The 21492-nt window shown below is 39.5% G+C and overlaps 1 protein-coding gene, 1 long non-coding RNA gene and 1 pseudogene across 15 annotated transcripts in view; 1 reads left to right on the top strand and 2 right to left on the bottom strand.

The window, feature by feature from the left end:
• The window catches only part of VPS45 (vacuolar protein sorting 45 homolog), a 78456-nt gene extending 77407 nt beyond the window's left edge, over positions 1 to 1049 (bottom strand). For 7 of the 13 annotated variants that reach the window (XR_010158454.1, XR_010158448.1, XR_010158449.1 and 4 more), the window contains exon 1: positions 38 to 1049. Coding sequence is in view for 3 of the 13 variants with exons in the window: in XM_054670367.2 (XP_054526342.1) it covers positions 38 to 130 (93 nt within the window). In the remaining 10 variants the exon portion in view is untranslated. The remainder of the gene's footprint in view (positions 1 to 37) is intronic. The other 6 variants (XR_010158452.1, XR_010158451.1, XR_010158453.1 and 3 more) reach the window with 6 other exon arrangements.
• Positions 947 to 19959, top strand: LOC129137599 (uncharacterized). Of its 2 annotated transcripts, none has more exons than XR_008540296.2 (3): positions 947 to 1030; positions 17880 to 17938; positions 19872 to 19959. It is a non-coding gene; the product is annotated as an uncharacterized LOC129137599 (long non-coding RNA). The 2 variants fall into 2 exon arrangements; XR_008540298.2 differs by lacking the exon at positions 947 to 1030 and adding an exon at positions 13746 to 13832.
• LOC469478 (large ribosomal subunit protein eL6-like) lies at positions 13305 to 14539 on the bottom strand (annotated as a pseudogene).
• Positions 19960 to 21492: the final 1533 nt, after the last annotated feature.

Genomic DNA, 21492 nt, shown 5'->3' on the forward strand with positions numbered 1-21492 from the left:
GGGTTCCTTCACAAATGCTGAGCAAAAGCAAACTCACCGTTTCTTTATCCATGAGAAGTACTTTCATACCAGGCCCGCTGTCCTCTATCATTTTGGAAATGTACTGCTTCACAGCAAAAACCACGTTCATGGCGGCGAATTGACAAGTACCCTACAGCCCTTCCCGCCCCCTTTTCTGGCTAAATTAACCCCCAGTCTGTTGGCCGGGTCTCAGCTGCTTCCTCCCAGCCGGGATTCGGCTTCCGGGAGTCCGGGCAGCCACGGTGCTGGGAGTTGTAGTTCCGCTGGAGTGTACAGGGGACCAAGCCTACCCCGGGGATGGAAAAATCCGGCTGAGACGGCCTGGGCCGCTGCCACGCGCGGGCGCTATTCTCCACCCACCTGCGGCCTGAAGATGCCTGAGGCCCGGACTCTCAGACCCCTATTGCACTTTGGTGCTGGAGGCCCAGCGGCAGCCTGAAGCCCAAGAGAGTGGAGCCTCGCGAAATGAGGAACCTGGCACAAGGTTTGCTTGGAAGCAGGAACGACGGAGTGTGGCTACGTGCCCTATTTGCCATTAACGCTTTCTTGCATGGCAGTGAGAGATGAGGGCACGGGAGGTGGCATAATGCTCCCGGCCGCTTGGGACTCGGAGAGACGGCATTTAATAAATCACACGCGGTATTTGCGAAACAGTGGTCGAGATTCGTCTTCCCGGGTTCATTGCGTCATTAATAGGCGGGAACAGTGCCCCTGTATTGAGGCTGCAGAGGCCCTAATTGGTTTTCCCAAGACAGAGGGGCATATGAGATTGAACAAATATTTGTTGAATGAATGAACAAAGGGAACGCCTTTTAGGGATGTTTCTAGGGGAAAGGCCTGAGGTTCTCCAGGAGGGTCTGCAGCTAGGGTCGGCCGTGGGGGCTCGCAGCCCGCGGGACCACCGGACCTGCAAGCGTCCCCCTGACCCGCCCCCGCCTCGGCGCTCTGAGCAATTGGACTCTGCCAGCTCTAACTCCGGCGGGACTCTGAAACTCAGGCAAGAGCCGAGGTGACTGGGTCCTTTGAAATGGGTAGGGGACACGTATCCGGTAGAACTAAAACTAGCGTGGGGATTTGAAGCCAAAACTCTCAAGTTTTTATTGAATCTTAAAACCATCAACTTCCAAATGTCTGCATTTGTCTTTACACCACACAGGTCTCCCCTCTATCATGGCATTTGTCGAAAAGGAGGGTAGATGTTTGTTTTTCGCACCTTTACTTTGGGGAATTGTAAAATCAGGAAGATAATAAGAAACAATTGTTAGAAATCAGTAACTAAAAATGCTTATGAATATTTCCACCAAAATAATGACCAGTGTTTGTGAGGTCAATAGATTCAGGATTACCAAATAAATTCTTTCATTATATTGTAAGAAGTACACAGTTAAAATAGACCAATAGCACTTTAACATTAATCAGCTTAAGATTATGCAATATTATATATAATTCTCAAATCCCTTAAGGGAGATCAGAAACTACTGAAATATAAGAGATTTTTGTCACCTCTGAAATTGTGAAGAATATATTTTTTTTTCTTTCAGCTTTTCTACCAAGTAAATAAAGCTTCCCTTTAGGCATTTTACTAATTTTTAGATGTGTTTTGAAAGAAAAGTCTTAAGTTATATATTAAAGTGAAAATGTGAATCTTTAAATGGATACAAGAAATGTTATATGAACATTCCATTCTTATCAATTTAAATGTTCGTATCTTACAGAAAACATGGAAACAACGCTAATGAAAATCCTGTAAATCCTGTAAATTACTGATATTTGAAAATTCACTGCCAATCTCCCATGTCACTTGGTTTTTATTTTTCTTACCTGTAATTTAGATTGCAGTATAGAAGATTTTTTCCCCATTTTCTGTGCTTTTTTAAGAAAGAAGGAGATAAAGACTTGTCTGTGAAATTCGTGCCTTTTTAAACAATAGTCAGTCTGTAAGCAATAGATGGAAAGAATCTTTATCCTTTTGATGATTTATACTTGGGCACATAACTTTTTGAGGGACGAGGAAAATACCTACTTGACACTTACTAACTCATTCCGTTTCACATAAAATTTCATTGATGTCAGTGGCAGTGATATTTTATACATTGAGCGATAAGATATGGAACATAAACATTTTGAACAAAATAATTATTACATATTTAAAGGGTGCTGTGACGGTCCTGAAGTTAGACAGCATCCTTCCTTCCTGAAGAAAACCACACAAGCCATTTTAAATGTCTCCAAATTAAGAACTTCTTTTGTATCCCCATACCTCTAAAAATAGAACTGAAACCAATGATAAAATCCAAGCTCTTGCTTTGTGACTCATCCAGTATAAACCCAGAGTTACTTGTTTTGTTGCAGGCAAGTGACAGCAAATCCAGAATATGAAGTGCCTACTTATTTTTAATTTAGGGTATAAATAAACTATAATAACAAGAAATATTTTCAATAGTAAAGACATTAAATTTAAAAAATAAATCATGACATCCTTCAAATATGAATGACTACATTAACTTAAAATCTTCAACTTGAAAAATTTGTTTTCACTGGGTCCAAGAAATCAGTGCTTTAAGGATAGAAAACAGGAAGTCAAAAAATGCAGTATTGGTCAGGCACGTGGCTTACTCCTGTAATCCCAACACTTTGGAAGGCCAAGGCGAGGCCAATCGTTTGAGTCCAGAAGTTCAAGACCAGCTTAGACAATATGATGAAACCCTGTCTGTACAAAAAAATACAAAAAATTAGCTGGGCATGGTGGCCAGCACCTCCAGTCCCAGCTACTTGGGAGGCTGAGATGGGAGGATCACCTGAGCCCAGGAGGTTGAGGTTACAGTGTGCCACTGCACTGCAGCCTGGGTGACAGAGTGAGACCTGTCTCCAAAAAAAAAAAGCACTATTTACATTTGTACATTTTATTTAGGCTTGTAAATATGTAAGTTAAATAATCAGGAATGATTATCTAAATAATTAAATGTACTTCAGCTTTCTCCATGTATACTATTTAGAGGTTTAACTGCCCATTTTGTGTTTAATCAAAATCATGATTTTCCCCCACCAGAGCTCAAGGCTTCAACACAAAACAAAGAATATGTAAATAAGCTTCAGCATAATTATAATAACAATATGGCCAACTCAGTTATTTTAGATTATTAATTCTCTATTTACTATAATCCTTGTTGCTTCATGTTAACGCTTCTCTCATAAGCCATGGATAGGAAGGAAGTAAAGATGAAATTCAATGAAACTGAAGTTAATTAGATTTCCTACTTGATAACAATTGAAAAAAATATTTGCATAAAGAATGGCAGTATTGGCCAGGCACAGTGGTTCATGCCTGTAATCCTAGCATTTTGGGAGGCTAAGGCAGGAGGATTGCTTGAGCCCAGGAATTTGAGACCAACCTGGGCAACATAGCTAAACCTTGTCTCTACACAAAATTTAAAAATTAGCTAGGTGTAGCGGGTACATCTGTGGTCCCAGCTACTTGAGAAGCGTGCGGTAGGATTGCTTGAGCCCTGGAAATTGAGGCTGCAGTGAGCCATGTTCATGCCACTGCACTCCAGGCAACAGAGTGAGACTCTGCCAGAAAGAAAAGAAAAGAAAAAAGAGAAGAGAAGAGAGAAAAGGAAAGAAAGAGAAAGAAAGAAAGGATTGCTTGTGTCATACAACTAGTATCTGTGCAGTGTTCTTAACTTCTCTAACCATTTCTTCATCAGATAAATGGTAATAACATAACCTACCTCATGAATTTGTGAGAATTAAATGAAATAATGTGCAAAAAAGTATTTTACACAGTGCCTGGTGCATAGTAAATGCTCAATAAATATCAGCTTAGATTATTAGAAATCAAAAGGTAAACGTGTTTTAGCTTATTTTTCACTTATGGTTATATGTATTTCCCATTGACAAGAAAATTTAAACATAGAATCAATTTCAGAAAATGTCATCCATAGCTTCTAAATATAATTTCCATTAAGACTTGATCTTGTATTACTATACAATAATAGAAATACTAATGGGAAGATTTGACCTGCTCCATCATAATTTGTAACACATGCAATTTTTATGAAGAAAAAACTTAGGAAAAATATGCTTCAAGTGATTTCAGAGGCTTAGTGTCTATGCAGCCTCAAATCAAACAGAATTTGTTAAATTTTCATCACAGTTCACCAACTGTGATGTGCTGAGCTTTATGGTAGCAAAAGCATTTAATAGCTTTAAATCATTGAGTAAAAATTAACTGCATGAAGAGTTCTGTCTGCACATTCAATAATTTCAGTGATTCCACCTTTCTGAGTAGGTAAATTGATAATAGCCACAGTGAGAATATTATAGCTGAGTTGGCTTGTAGCATGACTACCAACCAGCTATCAAATCCTGTGCAGACTCCTTTAAAATAACGATCCTGAATTCATACTTTTTATTACAAATAAGTTCACCATCTGTAGCATTTTGAGATGGCCAAAGAAACTGGATTTCTGTATTGCAACCACTCCACAGCAAGAAACATTTCTTTTTTTTTCTTTGAGACGGTCTTGCTCTGTCACCCAGGCTGGAGTGCAGTGGTGCCATCTTGGTTCACTGCAACCTCTGCCTCTGGGTTCCAGTGATTATCATGCCTCAGCCTCCTCAATAACTGGCACTACAGGTGCCCGCCACCAAACTGGCTAATTTTTGTATTTTTAGTACAGGCAGGGTTTCACCACGTTGGCCAGGCTGGTCTCGAACTCCTGGCCTCAAGTGATCTGCCTGCCTTGGCCTCCCAAAGTGCTGGGATTATAGGCAGGAGCCACCATGCCTGGCCTAGAACCATTTCTATCTGCAGAAACTACAGGTAATATACTCAGAGACCTGAGTAACTGAAAATTTAGTTAAATAAGATCTTTGCATTCCCAAGGATGAAATGATCTAGTCTGAGTGAAATTTTTGGTGATTTGAGCTTGTTATAAATATAAGTCAGGGCCAGCCTTGGTGGGTCACGCCTGTAATCCCAGCACTTTGGGAGGCGGAGATGGGTGGATCACTTGAGGTCAGGAGTTTGAGACCAGCCTGATCAACATGGTGAAACTCTGATTCTACTAAAAATACACAATTAGCTGGGCGTGGTGGTGCATGCCTGTAATCCCAGGTACTCGGGAGGCTGAGGCAGGAGAATCGCTTAAACCCGGGAGGTGGAGGTTGCAGTGAGCCGAGATCGTGCGCCATTGCAGTCCAGCCTGGGCAACAAGAGTGAAACTCCGTCTCAAAAAAAAAAAAAAAAAAAGAAAGAAGAAGAAAAAGAAAACAAATGTATGTCAGGTTTCCCCCTTCACTTTTTAATCAGTTCTAGACCATTTTATAGATTAGCAGCTTTCAAAATGTAGACTGTGCACTATGGTAGTTTTGTAAGTTGCTCTGATATATAAAATAGAATGTGCTTTTGTTTAAGAGAGATTCCTAGCTAACACAGGTAGAAAAGAACAGTTGCTCAGAGTAAGACATAATTTCTTGGCAAAAGATTAGAAAAGGGAATTCGCTGAAAATGAAATAAATGACTAGTAAACATTCGAAGAGATGCTCAATGGTAATCTAAAAAATGCAAATTAAAGTCACAATGGAATTACCATTTCATATCCAAAAATTAAAATGTCTGATAATACCAAGTGTTGGTGAAAATGTAGAACAACACTTCATATATTGCCAGCAGAAGTGTAAAAATTGGTATAACATTTTGGAGAGCAATGTGGACATTAAAAGGCTAAAGATATACTATACATACTCTTGTACTCAAAAATTCATCCCCTTGGTATATATCCCTCTTCCTTCCATGGAAACTCCCAAGGAAGCTTCCTTTCTTTGTTCTGTGAAAGGGCCATATGTGCAAAGTGGCCCCCAAATGCTGAAGGAGCTGAGAAGGCAAAGAAGGAGGCAGACAAATCCAGTTTGTCAGTTTTGAGTGATTTATTAGGGGAATGTACAGACAGAAATATGGTTCTGGGCAGCTGCATGACAGGTAGATCTCTGCATCGAAACCTTCCAGACCCAGAGCTTATATCTTAGGGAAAGTATACGTGATCTGGAAGGAGTATGTAGGTGGCTGTGGGCGTCACAGCCTATGATTTCTGCAATTGCATCAAGTGTGGTTTAGGAGGAAACTTACAGTGAATAGAAGTTCTTACATAAAGACTAATACATCATTTAGACATTCTGGAGGCATTCCCAGACTCGGGGTTAGTCAGAAGTTACGTGGCAGATTAGCATTTAAAATAAAGTCCCTCTTGTCCCCACACTTGTTATTAGGCTAGGAGTAGCCAAGCAGGTCTTGGGGCAGCCAGAGCCCCTGGGCAGGTCACTGCTGGCTATGAACAGCCTCCTTTTTTTACCTATATGCTTTTCCAAGATTTCCTATGTGCGGTCATGAAAGGAATTGGAAATCGTTGCCCTAGAGAACTCTCACATGTATGTGAGACACGTATGAGAATGTTCTTAACAGTATTGCTGATAATAGCAAAAAAGTTGAAAACAACCTAAATGTCCATCAACAGAAGAATAAATAAATAAATCATGGTATGATTTTATAACAAAATACTATATTCATATTTAGCAGTTAAGACAAATAAACCAGAGTTAAGGGCATCCATATGGTTGACTCTCAAAAAGATGGTAGGGGTATAGAAACAACATACATAGTCCTTGTAGAGTATGATATTATTTATATAACATTTGAAAACATGCAAAAAATAATAGTATATTGTTTAGGGCTACAAACCTATAGATAGGTGTATGAAGAAATGCTACATGTGGCTGGGCACAGTGGCTTACGCCTATAATCCCAGCACTTTGCGGGCCAAGGCAAGAGGATTGTTGGAGGCCAGAAGTTTGAGACCAGCCAGGACAACACAAGGAGACACCATCTCTACAAATTAAAAAAAAAAAATTTTTTTTTGTTTTTGTTTTTTGTTTTAGTCAGCCGGGTGCGATGAGCTTGAGGCTGCAGTGAGCCATGATCGTTCCACTGCAGTCCAGCCTGGGGGACAGCAAGACCCGGTCTCAGAAAAAAAAGAAAAGAAAAGAAAAGAGAAAAAAGAAATCCTACACAAGAATGATAACCAAATTCAATTAGTGGTTATTTCTAGCATGGGAGCAAGTGGGATGCCACTGGGAACCAGAGCATAGGTGCTTCAACTATAATGCTGATGCTTCATTTCTTAAGATGGGTAGAGGGTATGTGGATATTCCTCATATTTAATAATAGCTTTTTGCCTGTCTTACTGCATAATAAATATTTAATCTGACTTTACTGGTGGAAAGTCAACCTTCAGCCTCAGCTTTGGGCAGAATTAATTGCTGGATAAACTGTAACCTTCGTTCCTTCAGTAAATACCTATTGCATATCTTGTATGTCAGATGCTATGTAAGTTTGAGAGGGCTGCAATAACGAAGTACCCCCAGACTCAGTAGCTTAAACAATAGAAACGTATTTCCTCAATAGTTCTGGTGGCTAGATGTCTAAGGTCAAGTGTCAAAGGTTGGTTTCTTCTGAGGCCTCTCGTAGATGGCTGTCTTCTCCTGTGTCTTCACATGGTCTCTATGTGGTGTCTGTGTCCTAATCTCTTCTCATAAGGACACCAATCATATTAGGGCCCACCCTAATGACCTCGTTTAACCTTAATTACCTCTTTAAAGACCCTTTCTCCAAATGCAACCCCATACGGAGATACTGAAGGTCAGGACTTCAACACAGGAATTTTGCGGGGACACAGTTCATCACCTAACAGATGCTAACTGGTGAATAAATCCTTCAGCCCTAGATGTCACCTAATAGCCTGAAAATATGTGAGCTGAGGCATTGAAATCTCACTGAAGGAGTCACGCTGATATTACTTGTATTTTCTCTTTTATATGCCAATATTAAATAGGAACATATGGCCCTACTTCTATCCTGGATTTTTTTTCTCTTTTAAACTATCTTCTATTTCATGAAATGGTTGAGATGACTAAAAATATTCTAAATCAAAAGACTGCTGGGTTTTTTTTTGTTTGTTTGCAATGGCAAACAGATGTAATGGATCATGTAATTCATATTGGTCTGAACCCTTCCAACTTTTAGCTGAATATTTTGTATTTACATTGTTATTAAGTTTTATGTTTATGTTTTAAAATAATTTTTAAATAATTTTTCTTTCTTTTTTTTTCCCTCTCTTTGAAGAGCAAGGCTGCTCCATAGGCAGTGTGCCCAGAGTAGCCGAGTTTTATGTTTATTTTAATGAACATATTAGTAAATGTTAATCTTCCCTACCTAGACTGGGCATTAAAGAAAGAATATGATGGTGGCTCGTGCCTGTAATCCCAGCACTTTAGGAGGCTGAGGCGGGCAGATCATCTGAGGTTGGGAGTTTAAGACAGAGCCTGACCAACATGGAAAAACCCCGTCTCTACTAAAAATACAAAATTAGCCGGGTGTGATGGTGCATGCCTGTAATCCCAGCTACTCGGGAGGCTGAGGCAGGAGAATCGATTGAACCTGGGAGGAGGAGGAGGCGGTGAGCCGAGATTGCGCCATTGCACTCCAGCCTGGGCAACAAGAGTAAAACTCTGTCTCAAAAAAAAAAAAAAAAAAAAAAAAGAGGCCGGGCGCGGTGGCTCACGCCTGTAATCCCAGCACTTTGGGAGGCCGAGGCGGGCGGATCACGAGGTCAGGAGATCGAGACCATCCTGGCTAACACGGTGAAACCCCGTCTCTACTAAAAATACAAAAAATTAGCCGGGCGTGGTAGCGGGCGCCTGTAGTCCCAGCTACTCGGGAGGCTGAGGCAGGAGAATGGCGTGAACCCGGGAGGCGGAGCTTGCAGTGAGCCGAGATCGCGCCACTGCGCCACTGCACTCCAGCCTGGGCGACAGAGCGAGACTCCGTCTCAAAAAAAAAAAAAAAAAAAAGAAAGAATATGAAAAGTGGCCAGGTGCGGTGGCTCATGTCTGTAATCCCAGCACTTTGGGAGGCAGAGGGGGGTGGATCACGAGGTCAGGAGTTCAAGACCAGCCTGGCCAAGATGGTGAAACCCTGTCTCTAGTAAAAACTACAAAAATTAGCCAGGTGTGGTGGCAGGCACCTGTAATCCCAGCTACTCAGGAGGCTGAGGCAGAAGAATCGCTTGAACCTGGGCGGCAGAGGTTGCAGTGAGCCGAGATCACACCACTGCACTCCAGCCTGGCCAAGAGAGTAAGACTCCGTCACAAAAAAAAAAAAAAAAAGAAAGAAAGAAAGTAAGAAAGTATATATTTGCATTCAGTACCTTAATTTGTCAGTATTCTTTAAAAATGTCTAATACATAATATATTTACTTTAAAACACAGATTTGGTATATTTTGTAAGAAAATTATAAAATAAGAAATTTATTGTAAAAGAAATATTTTTTCCTAACTAGACTCTGACAGATAAGCATAAAGAATACCTAAAATACCTTTTATACTGCATGTTTTATTGTGCTTTTCTCTTCTAAAGTGAGATCGAAAGGCTGTCTAATGAAATACCAAGCTACTTAAACCACCAATTTGGAGATTAATGTGGTATGACATATCTTATTGTTTATTTCCTTAAAACTCAATGTGTTTGGGAAATGTTGATCAAACTTTAATGTGCATGTACAAATCTCCTGGGGATTCATCACATGTGGATCTTGGTAAAATGAAGATTTTTTAGTCAATGGATCTGGGATGAGGTCTTATTACATCATGTATTTTTATTTATTTAATTTATTTACTTATTTTTATTTTTCAAGACAGGGTCACCCAGTCTCAAAAAATAAACAGCCTGTCACCCAGGCTGGAGTGCAGTGCTACAATCATAACTTGGCTTACTGCAACCTCAAACTCCTGGTCTCAGGTGACCCTCCTCCCTCAGCCTCCTGAGTAGCTGGGAGTACAGGGATGTGCTACCATGCCCATTAATTTATTTGTATTTTTTTGTAGAGACAGGATTTTTCCATGTTGCCCAGGCTGATCTCGAACTCCTGGACTCAAGTGATTGGCCCCGCCTTGGCCTCCCAAAGTGCTGGGATTAAAGGCACCAGCCTATATCCTTTGTTTTTAACTAGCTCCAGATGATGTTGGTGCTGGCGTTCCATGGACCACATTTTGAGTAGCAAAGCAGTAGAGGGTCAAGATTATTGGGGGCTGAGCGAATACAAGGAGATTGAGTAGTTTTTCTTCTCTTCCCGTTGAGCTTTAATGCTATTCTTTACCCCTAAATCTTCTGTCCCACAATCCTTCATCCAATTCTATTAGTATTTGCCCCTTAAAATGGGCTCATAATTATGCTCCAAGGGCATTTGGGCAGTGCTTTCACTTGTCATACTTTTCTGTTTTAGGCTTGGTTCAGACCTTTTGAGTTAAGCTGTGATGTTAGCTAGCTATACATTTCTGTTTATTCATACTTATTGCCTTAGCACAGTCATATCTCTACATTCTTAGAGTAAGGATTACTGAGTCTACATGTTTAAAACATTATGATAATGAAAAGTACTTTATTGGACAAATCCTAACAGAATGCTGTTTCACTGTATATAATGTTTTAGAGTATCAAGACACAGAACTTCAGAATCATGGGCAATAATTTTATTTCATGATTAAAAACTAATGAACACCTCTAAGAGAAAAGACTGAATCCTTTCATTTTAAAATAGTTGTTCTTACTACTTACAAATACAAGATTATTGTGTATCGTCATCATCCAATCTCCTTATAGAAGCATGTAGTATATGGAGAAGACAGTTGACCCATGGAGAACTATTCTTAGCTCCTCTGCCAGTGACACTAGTCAACTCATGGGAGAACTTACCAATTTGGCCTCTCTGAGAATAAAGAGGAAGATAAATTAATAAGGTTTGGATTATAGATTTTAAGAAAATTGTTACTTTTTCAACTTCTTATTTTGAAATTTAAAACTTACAGAAAAGTTGCAAAAATAGAGAGTTCCCTTATACTCTTTACCGAACTTCCTTCAATATTAACTTCTTACATAACCATAGTACAAAGACCAAAACCGGGAAATTATCATTGGTAAAATACTATTAACTAAATTACTCTTTCTAAGCACACTGGTCAGTTGTTTCATAGAATATCCGTCAATATGGGTTTATCTAATGTTTTCTCATTATTAGATTGAGATTGTGCATTTTTGGCAGAAATATCAAAAAAGTGATGTAGCCTTCTCAATATCATGGCATACATAATGTTGATATATCTTATCATTGGTGATATTAACTTTGATCACTTGGTTTACCTGGTGTCTGCAGGCTTTCTCCACTGTAAAATTACTATTTTTCTCCTTGTAATTAACATATGTCATATGGAGAGATGTGTTGAAGCTATGAAAATATTCTGTTTCTCATCATACTTTCACCTCCTAATTTTAGCTGTAATCCATTGATGGTTCTTGCCTGCAACAATTGGTGTTTATCTAATGGTGATTATTTTCTTCATTCCTTCTGTATGTATTAATTGGAATTTTCTGTAAAGAAGACCTGTCCTGTCTTCCCCCATTTATTTATTTATTCAGTCATTTATTTGTGTCAGTTATAGACTCATGGATATTTAAGAAAATTGTTCTTTTTCGGTATTAGGAAAAATATAATATAGAGGTTAAGAGTGTAGGCTCTGGAATCAGTGAGCCTGGATTTGATTCTGTGTGTACTAGCTGCATAACTTGGCAAGTTATGTAACTTCTCTGTGTCTCAGTTTCCTCATTTGTAAATGGAGAAAATAACGCCTACCTCAGATTGATGTGAGAATTGAGATAATACAAGTAGTCTTTAGCCTAGCTATAATTAATTTTTCATAACAAGTATTTTATACTGTGCTTAGTTTTACTGTTTATAAGTTTCCTTATCAACAAATGGAATATAAAAATATTTATCATGTGCTTGCCTCCTCCCAGAATTATTGCAATTCATGAGATGAATTTTAGAATAACTTATAATGTTAAGGAGATACAGAATAAGTTTTATTCCTTAAAAAAGATCAAACTAGATTAATTGCTAAGATCCCTTTTATTATCATTATTCTGTTTTTGGGCTGCTCTTGGTGTTAGATATGTAGATGACCATAAATGTGACTGAATTATTTTTAACATCTTAGATGATGTTTTAAGAGAACAGGCAAGCCATATGAAGTAAGTACTAGAAAATTCATATTCCTGTAACTCCTTAAATTTCATTGGTGGTAAAGGAGTCTTGAGTATAATAGTTTTTTCTTATTTATTTATTTATTTAAACTTTTATTTTAGGTTCGGGGGTACATGTGCAGGTTTGTTATATAGATAAACCCATGTCACAGGGGTTTGTTGTACAGATTATTTAGCCACCTGGGTACTAAACCTAGTACCCAATAGTTATTTTTCCTGCTCCTCTCCCTTCTCCCACCCTCCACCCTCAAGTGGGCCCCAGTGTCTGTTGTTTCCTTCTTTGTGTTCATTAGTTCTCATCATTTAGCTTCTGCTTATAAGTGAGAACGTGCAGTATTTGGCTTTCTGTTCCTGCATTAGTTTGCTAAGGATAATAGCCTCTAGCTCCATCCATGTACCTGCAAAAGACATGATCTTGTTCTTTTTTATGGCTGCATAGTATTCCATGGTGTATACGTACATTTTCTTTATCCAATCTGTCATTGATGGGCATTTAGGTTGATTCCATGTCTTTGCTATTGTGCGCAGTGCTGCAATGAACATTCGTGGGCATGTGTCTTTAGGGTAGAATTCCTCTGGGTATATACCCAATAATGGGATTGCTGGGTCGAATGGTAGTTCTGCTTTTAGCTCTGTGAGGAATCACCATACTGCTTTCCACAATGGTTGAACTAATTTACACTCCACAAACAGTGCAGAAGTGTTCCCTTTTCTCTGCAATCTCATCAGCATCTGTTATTTTTTTTTTTTTTGTTATCAGTTATTTAATTAGATTCTTCTTAAGAAATTTAGAACACCAGGCCGGGCGCAGTGGCTCACGCCTGTAATCCCAGCACTTTGGGAGACCCAGGCGGGTGGATCACGAGGTCAGGAGATCGAGACAATCTTGACTAACACGGTGAAACCCCGTCTCTACTAAAAAATACAAAAAATTAGCCGGGCGTGGTGGTGGGCGCCTGTAGTCCCAGCTACTCGGGCGCCTGTAGTCCCAGCTACTCGGAAGACTGAGGCAGGAGAATGGCGTGAACCTGGGGGGCGGAGCTTGCAGTGAGCCGAGATCAGGCCATTGCACCCCAGCCTGGGTGACAGAGTAAGATTCCGTCTCAAAAAAAAAAAAAAAAAAAAGGGAAATTTAGAACACCAATTTGTGAGGATAAATTCCATTTGTCGGGGCAAACACAGATCAGAGGTAGCCCTGGAGCTGAGGAATAGCTTTGATTTTGGTTAAAATCTGTGAGTCCACAGCTTTTTGATCAATCTTGTGCTGCTCTGTAATATCGTATTTCTCTTTCTATGTGGAACATGTCACGTTCCTGGTGTCTGGGCTTCTGCAGCGTCTTTTTTTTTTTTTTTTTTTTTTGAGACTGAGTTTCCCTCTTGTCACCCAGGCTGAAGCGCAGTGGCACGCTCTGGGCTCACTGCAACCTCTGCCTCCTGAGTTCAAGAGATTCTCCTGCCTCAGCCTCCCAAGTAGCTGGGATTACAGGCCCATGCCACCACACCCGGCTAATTTTTGTATTTTTAGTAGAGACAGGATTTCACCATGTTGGCCGTGCTGGTCTTGAACTCCTGACCTCAAGTGATTTGCCTGCTTTGGCCTCCCAAAGTGCTGGGATTACAGACATGAGTCACCATGCCCCGCCTGCAGCTTCTTCTTGAAGTAAGTATCAGTAAGATGTTTTGGGATTTTTACATTGCTGATATCAATTTTGGTTGAGGTGGCAATGACAGATTTCTGGTGTGTTCTTTGTAGAGGAACTTCATTGAGGACCAGAGGTCCAGTCTCAAGTAACCAGCCACTAGCCAGCTGCTTCAGGAAAATCACCCTCTTGCCCCTGTGGCTTTCAGTGAGGATGATCAGAATGGTCTTGGGAGTGATCCTGGCTCACAGTTTTCTCATGTGCTGACTGAAGGGTTTTTTTCCTTGGCTCAACAGCTTTGAAGGCACATCTTCAGTAAGATAATATGTAGGCATTTTGCAAAGTTTAACCACCTGCGTACCACCGTTCTTGCCACCACCAGCTGGTTTTGTAATAGTTGCAGGAAACTTCTTTTGCTTTTCAACCTTGGATTTCACAGCTGAGTACTTCCTCTTGCACGTGGCCTTTCTGGAATACATAGCAGATGGAGAATATCTGCCAATCCCTCTGACAATGACAGGATTTTGATTGCAATGGGGCTTCCCGTTCTTGGGCTTCTTAGCCTTGAGGTTACCCTTTTTCACCTTGCCACCAGCATCAGCCTTCTTGACTTCAGGTTTCTTCTCTTTAGTATCTGGCTTCTCAACTTGTTCACCCTCCATCTTGTAAGATGGGAAAGAGCTGACTTTTTAATAATGGCCATTCTGACTGGTGTGAGATGGTATCTCATTGTGGTTTTGATTTGCATTTCTCTAATGATTGGTGATATTGAGCTTTTTTTCATATGTCCGTTGGCTGCATATATGTCTTCTTTTGGAAAGTGTCTGTTCAGCCGGGCGTGGTGGCTCATGCCTGTAATCCAAGCACTTTGGGAGGCTGAGGTGGGTGAATCACTTGAGGTCGGGAGTTCGAGACCAGCCTGACCAACATGGAGAAACCTCGTCTCTACTAAAAATACAAAATTAGCCAGGCATGGTGGCACATGCCTGTAATCTCGGCTACTTGGGAGGCTGAGGCAGGAGAATCGATTGAACCCAGGAGGCAGAAGTTGCGGTGAGCCGAGAGTGTGCCACTGCACTCCAGCCTGGGTGACAAGAGGGAAACTCAGTCTCAAAAAAAAAAAGAAAAAAAAAGGGAAAGAAAAGTGTTCATGTCCTTTGCCCACTTTTTAATGGGGTAGTTGTTTTTCTCTTGTAAATTCGTTTAAGTTCCTTATAGATGCTGGATATTAGACCTTTGTCAGATGCATAGTTTGCAAATATTTTCTCCCATTCTGTACATTGTCTGTTTACTCTGTTGATAGTTTATTTTGCTGTGCAAAAACTCTTAAGTTTAATTAGATCCCATTTGTCAATTTTTTGCGATTGCTTTTAGCATCTTTGTCATGAAATCTTCACCTGTTCCTAAGTCCAGGATAGTATTGCCTAGGTTGTCTTCCAGGGTTTTTATAGTTTTGGGTTTTATATTTAAGTATTTATTCCATCTTGAGTTGATTTTTGTATATGGTGTAAAGAAGGAGTCCAGTTTCAATCTTCTGCATATGGTTAGCCAGTTATCCCAGCACCATGTATTGACTAGGGATTCTTTTCTCTATTGCTTGTTTTTGTCAGCTTTGTTGAAGTTCAGATGGTCATAGGTGTGTGGCCTTATTTCTGGACTCTGCATTCTGTTTCATTGGTCTATGTGCCTGTTTTTTTTTTTTTTTTTTTTTTTTTTTTTTTTTTTTTTTACCAGTACCATGCTGTTTTGGCCACTGTAGTATAGTTTGAAGTCAGGTAATGTGATGCCTCCAGGTTTGTTCTTTTTAGCTTTGCTATTTGGGCTCTTTTTTAGTTCCATATGAATTTTAAAATAGTTTTTCCTAATTCTGTGAAGAATGTTATTGGTAGTTTGATAGGAATAACATTTTATCTGTAAATTGCTTTGGGCAATATGACCATTTTAATGACATTGGTTCTTCCTATCCATGAGCATGGGATGTTTTTCCATTTGTTTGTGGCTTCTCTGATTTCTTTGCACAGTATTTTGTAATTCTCATTGTAGAGATCTTTCACCTCCCTGGTTAGCTGTATTGCTAGGTATTTTATTTTTTTTTGGTGACAATTGTGAATGAGAGTGCCTTTCTGATTTGGCTCTCAGCTTGACTGTTGTTGGTGTATAGGAGTGCTAGTGTTTTTTGTACATTTATTTTACATCCTGCGACTTTGCTGAAGTTATCAGCTGAAGGAGCTTTTGAGCCAAGACTATGGGGTTTTCTAAATATGGAATCATGTCGTCTGCAAACAGAAATAGTTTGACTTCCTCTCTTGCTATTCAGATGCTGTTTATTGCTTTCTCTTGCCTTATTGCTCTGGCCAGGACTTCCAATACTATGTTGAATAGGAGTGGTGAGAGAGGGCATCCTTGTCCTGTGCCAGTTTTCAAGGGGAATGCTTCCAGCTTTTGCCCATTCAGCGTGATATTGGCTGTGGGTTTGTCATAGATGACTCATTATTTTGAGATATGTTCCTTTAATGCATAGTTTATTGAGAGTTTTTAACATGAAGAGAGCATAATATTTTTATATTGAAATAATCTTTTAGAAATGGCTCATTCCTGATCTGTCAAGCATTTAATCAAGATCACTGTTTTTCTTAACTAGAAAGACTGTTTAATATTGTAAAAGTAAATCATAAACTTTTTTATTTACATATCTTTCCATTTGAAGCAAATAAAATGTCTTTAATGTAGGACACAATTATTTAAGATTATTCTCTTAATAATAGTAGTAAATAATAACAACCACCTTTCATTAAGCTTTTACTATGTGCTGAGACCTTTACAGATATCTGAATTAACCTTTGCAACTTTCCTTTAAGGTGGATATTATTTTTATATTCCAGATAAACTGAGGTTCAGAGAAGTTGAATAACTTCCTTAAAGTGGAAGCAGATGGAAAGAAACCTACTTTTTAGTGGGCATTTCACTATATATTTTTGTACACATCCTTTTTATGTGTCTTGTTTTAGAAACTAGATTGTTATTTCTTTAAGGATAGAGAATGGTTTTTTCCATCCTTTTCACCTAGTATTGTGTACTGCATACAGAAGATACCCAATAAATACTTAATGTTGGTGATACTACTGAGCAAACTGCTACAATGACATGTTAAATAAAGTACAGAGTTTTACATGGACAGAACAAAAAAAGAGAGCAATAAACTTATCTAGGTGACTCATGTCAATAATTTCATTGAATAATATGGAATACATTTTGAGAAAAATATCATGGAATTTCCAAATTTCCAGGTAAATTACAGAGATGTAGACATGACTTTCTTGTGCTCTTGTAACAAATGACATGACATTTGTTGGTGGTTTTTTTTTTTTTTTTTTTGAGGCGAAGTCTAGCTCTCGTTGCCCAGGCTGGAGTGCAATGGCGCAATCTCGGTTCACTGCAACCTCTGCTTCCTGGGTTCAAGCGATTCTCCTGCCCCAGCCACCCAAGTAGCTGGGATTACAGGCTCCTGCCACCACGCCTGGCTAATTTTTGTATTTTTAGTAGAGACAGGGTTTCACCATGTTAGCCAGACTGGTCTTGAATTCCTAACTTCAGGTGATCCACCTGCCTTGGCCTCTCAAAGTGCTAGAATTACAGGCGTGAGCCACCACACCCAGCCGTTTTTTTCTTTCTTTTTTTTTTTTTTTTAAGGACTATCTGCCAGCAGTGATTAAAGACAGGATCAATTTCATAGAACTGTTTATTAAGAATTTACTTGAGAAAGCATGTTTTTACATAGTTTTAAATTTGGGTTTGGATTTTTTCAGCACTCAGACAGAGGGCGCCCTTGAATCACCAAGAACAGGCTCTGTAACACTGGGAGCTGGCATACTGAGTAATTGTTATGTGAATGAGGGAAAATGCATTGTTTTGGCTAAAATAGATTGCAAAATGCTTGTTTAGTGTTGGAGATTTAGTCTGTTTATGGCTTTAAATTTATTGAGTCACTGTATGAGTTTACTGTTACATTATTTTTTCATTTCTTAAAGACTAGATAAAAGTAATTGCTGTAAGATTCAAATCAACAGGTGTTCTGGACTTGGAAGATTTGTTGAATTACTATGAAGTCACATCTAAAGTTTGAAAGGTGAGAATCTGATTATGATTTCCATTCATGTCTGACTGCAATTGACAGTAGTGTATCTGTCACTATGAATATATATATGTGTTAGGCCTTGTGCTAAGTACTTTCTGTGCATTTTTCTCACAACTCAAAGACATAAGTAGTAGTGCTATCTTCTTTTTATTGTTTAAATTTTATTCATTTATTTCTTTTATTTATTTTTACTTGATTTCCTGGGATATGAGAGATAAATATTTATTTTTAATTGGCAAAAATTGTAATATTTATCATGTAAAGCATGCTTTTTTTTTGAGACAGGGTCTCCCTGGATTGCCCAGGCTAGAGTACAGTGGCGCAATCATGGCTCACTGCAGCCTTGACCTCCCTGGTTCAAGTGACCCTCCAGCCTCTACTGGCACGTAACACCATGCCTGGAGAATTTTTAAAAAAGTTTTGTACAGATGGGGGTCTCACTGTGCGGCCCAGGCTGGTCTTGAATTCCTGGGCTCATGCTACCTTCCTGCCTCAGCCTCCCAAAGTGCTGGGATGACAGGAATGAGCCATTACACCTGGCCTCATGTACAACATATTTTGAAACAATAACCTTTCTTTTTTAAAAATGAGAAAATAGGGCTGGGCACGGTGGTTCATTCGTGTCATTCCAGCACTTTGGGAAGCCAAGGCGGATGGATCACTTGAGCCCAGTAGTTCAAGACCAGCCTGAGCACATGGTAAAACCCATCTCTACAAAAAATACAGAAATTAATTGCGTGGTGGTTTGCACCTGTGGTCCTAGCTATTCGGGAGGCTGAGGCAGGGGGATTGCTTGAGCCCAGGAGGTCGAGCCTGTAATCAGCCTGTCTCAAAAAAAAAAAAAAAAAAAAAGAGAGAGAAGGAAAATAAAAGCTTAGAGACATTAAGATAATGTCCCCTAATAAGTGACAAAACTGAGATTTGAACTTGGGGATGTGAACACCGGAATCCATGCCTATGCCCAGAAAATTATACTGTAAATGACAATTTCCTCTGTTCATGGCACAAAATATACAAGTAATAGTGAATTGAGGTTTTTTCTGCTTCAATTTTCAGTTATTATTAAAAGTATATAGCAACATCCTGACTAACCACGATTTAATTTAGGAATAATATTGGGAAGTTAGACTTTTTTATTTCCTGGTGATATAGTAGTTTCAACTCAGATATAGAGAATAATTTAATTCCTGGTCAAGAGAACACTCAAATTTAGACAGCAGCATGACAGAATGAAAAGAACATTGAATTGAGAACCAGGTAATCTGATTTATAGTGTATTTTACTACTACTGTCTGGAAAAGCTTCAGAACTGATTTAAGTTTACTAGACCTCTAAGTAGACGGGGCATGGTGGCTCACACCTGTAATCCCAGCACTTTGGGAGGCTGAGGCAGACGGATCACTTGAGGTCAGGAGTTCGAGACCAGCCTGGCCAACATGGTGAAACCTCATCTGTACTGAAAAAAAAATACAAAAATTAGCCGAGTGTGGTGGCGGGCGCCTGTAATCCTAGCCACTCAGGAGGCGGAGGCAGGAGAATTGCTTGAACCAGTGAGGCAGAGGTTGCCGTGAGCTGAGATCATGCCACTGCACTCCAGCCTGGGTGACAGGGTGAGACTCCGTCTCAAATTTTTTTTTTAATGAAACAAAATAAGAAAATAGACTAGGAAACTTGAGTTATTAATCTATGAGTTTTATGTTTTGCACATGGAAATCATTTTCTTTGTTTATATCCACATACTGTGTATGTCTTGTTTAATTTCTGGAAGTAGTGTATTAATACAATTTTTTTTTTTAAGAGTCAAGGTCTTACTCTCTTCCCCAGGCTGGTGTGCAGTGGTACAATCATAGTTCACTGCAGCCTTGAACTCCTGGGCTCAAGCAATCCTTTCACTGTGCTAATTTTATTTATTTATTTTGTGTAGAGATGGGGTCTCACTATTTTGCCCACACTGGTCTTGAACTCCTGTCCTCAAGCAGGATATCCTCCTGCCTTGGCCTCCCAAAGTTCTGGGATTACAGGTATGAGCCACTACACTCAGCCTTATTAATATAAATCTAATAATATTATGTCTCTGTGTTAGCAATGGTATGAAACCCCCCAAATGGTGTTAGATCCAGAGTCATTTGTCTCTGACATTTCTTAGGAAATGTTTTTCCTTTTTATCGATGAATGGGTTCCTACGGATAGCTTGTTCATTCTCTCTTTAATTTTGGTTAAAGCATTTCCGAAAGTGGGAGGATATGTCTCCTTTCTTTAACTTCTGGTGGAAGGGTGTGGAATTTATCAAAAATATGAGGGAAGACTGCATAAATGTAGGGGCAGAGTATTTATATTAACATTACCTTGTTTTCTTCTGTGGGATATTTAGGAACTATTTTTTTTTTCTGGAAGTAGTGATGGCATCAAGGCTTAAAGTAGGAAAGAAGTAAAGAGAATAATTGTGTAGTTATTATGTGAATGTTTAATTGAATGCTGCTATTTCTAATTAAGATGTTTAAATTAAATGAAAATTTTTTTTTTTTTTAAACGTAGTCTCGCTCTGTCGCCAGGCTGGAGTGCACGCTGGAGCGCGATCTTGTCTTACTACAACCTCTGCCTCCCAGATTCAAGCGATTTTCCTGCCTCAGCCTCCCGAGTAGCTGGGACTACAGGGACGCACCACCATGCCCAGCTAATTTTTGTATTTTTAGTAGATATGGGGTTTCACCATGTTGGCCAGGATGGTCTTGATCTCTTGACGTCGCGATCCACCCGCCTCGGCTTCCCAAAGTGCTGGGATTATAGGCATAAGCCACCACGCCTGGCCTGAAGTTATTTTTCTATACAGTTCTTAGAGGAAGTGTTTGGGTCACCTACATAGGCATGTAGTTCTCGACACTGGTTACTAGAGGATTTATAGAGGATGTTCATATATTCAACAAGCATTTGTTGAATACCTATTAGGTGTTAGCCATGGAAATATGGGATTGAAAAAAACAGACAAAAATCCCTAATCTCTCTTACAATCTAGTGAGGACAATCAGACAGTAAACAAAATAAGCATAATATATAGTAATCATGTGGTAGTAAGTTCTATAGAGCAAAAACAAGTTTAAAGAAGGAGGTTGGGGGGAGTGTTGAGATGCGTAAGGTTTGCAGTTATAAATGTGGTGGTTAGGGAATCATTTGCTGAAAAATGAACATTGAGCAAAAACCTGAAGGATGTTAAAGGAATAAGATACATGTAATCCAGATGAAAGTTTTTTGGATAAAGGAAAGAGCAATTGCTAAATCCCTGAGGTGGGAGTGGGCTGTTCATAAGACAGCAAAGCAGCCAGGGTAGCTGAGTGATTGACAGCGGAAGATGGAAAATGGGGAATAGTTAGTTGGTGTAGGACCTAGTTGTGAGGATATTGACTTTTTTTTTTTTCCAAGACAGAGTTGTGCTCTGTCGCCCAGGCTAGAGTGCAGTGGCATGATCTTGGCTCACTGCAATCTCTGCCTCCCGGGTTCAAGCAATGCTCCTGCCTTAGCCTCCCCAGTAGCTGGGATTACAGGCACCT

This window comes from Pan troglodytes, chromosome 1 (assembly GCF_028858775.2).
Source record: "Pan troglodytes isolate AG18354 chromosome 1, NHGRI_mPanTro3-v2.0_pri, whole genome shotgun sequence".
In the NCBI taxonomy this organism is placed as follows: Eukaryota; Metazoa; Chordata; class Mammalia; order Primates; family Hominidae; genus Pan; species Pan troglodytes.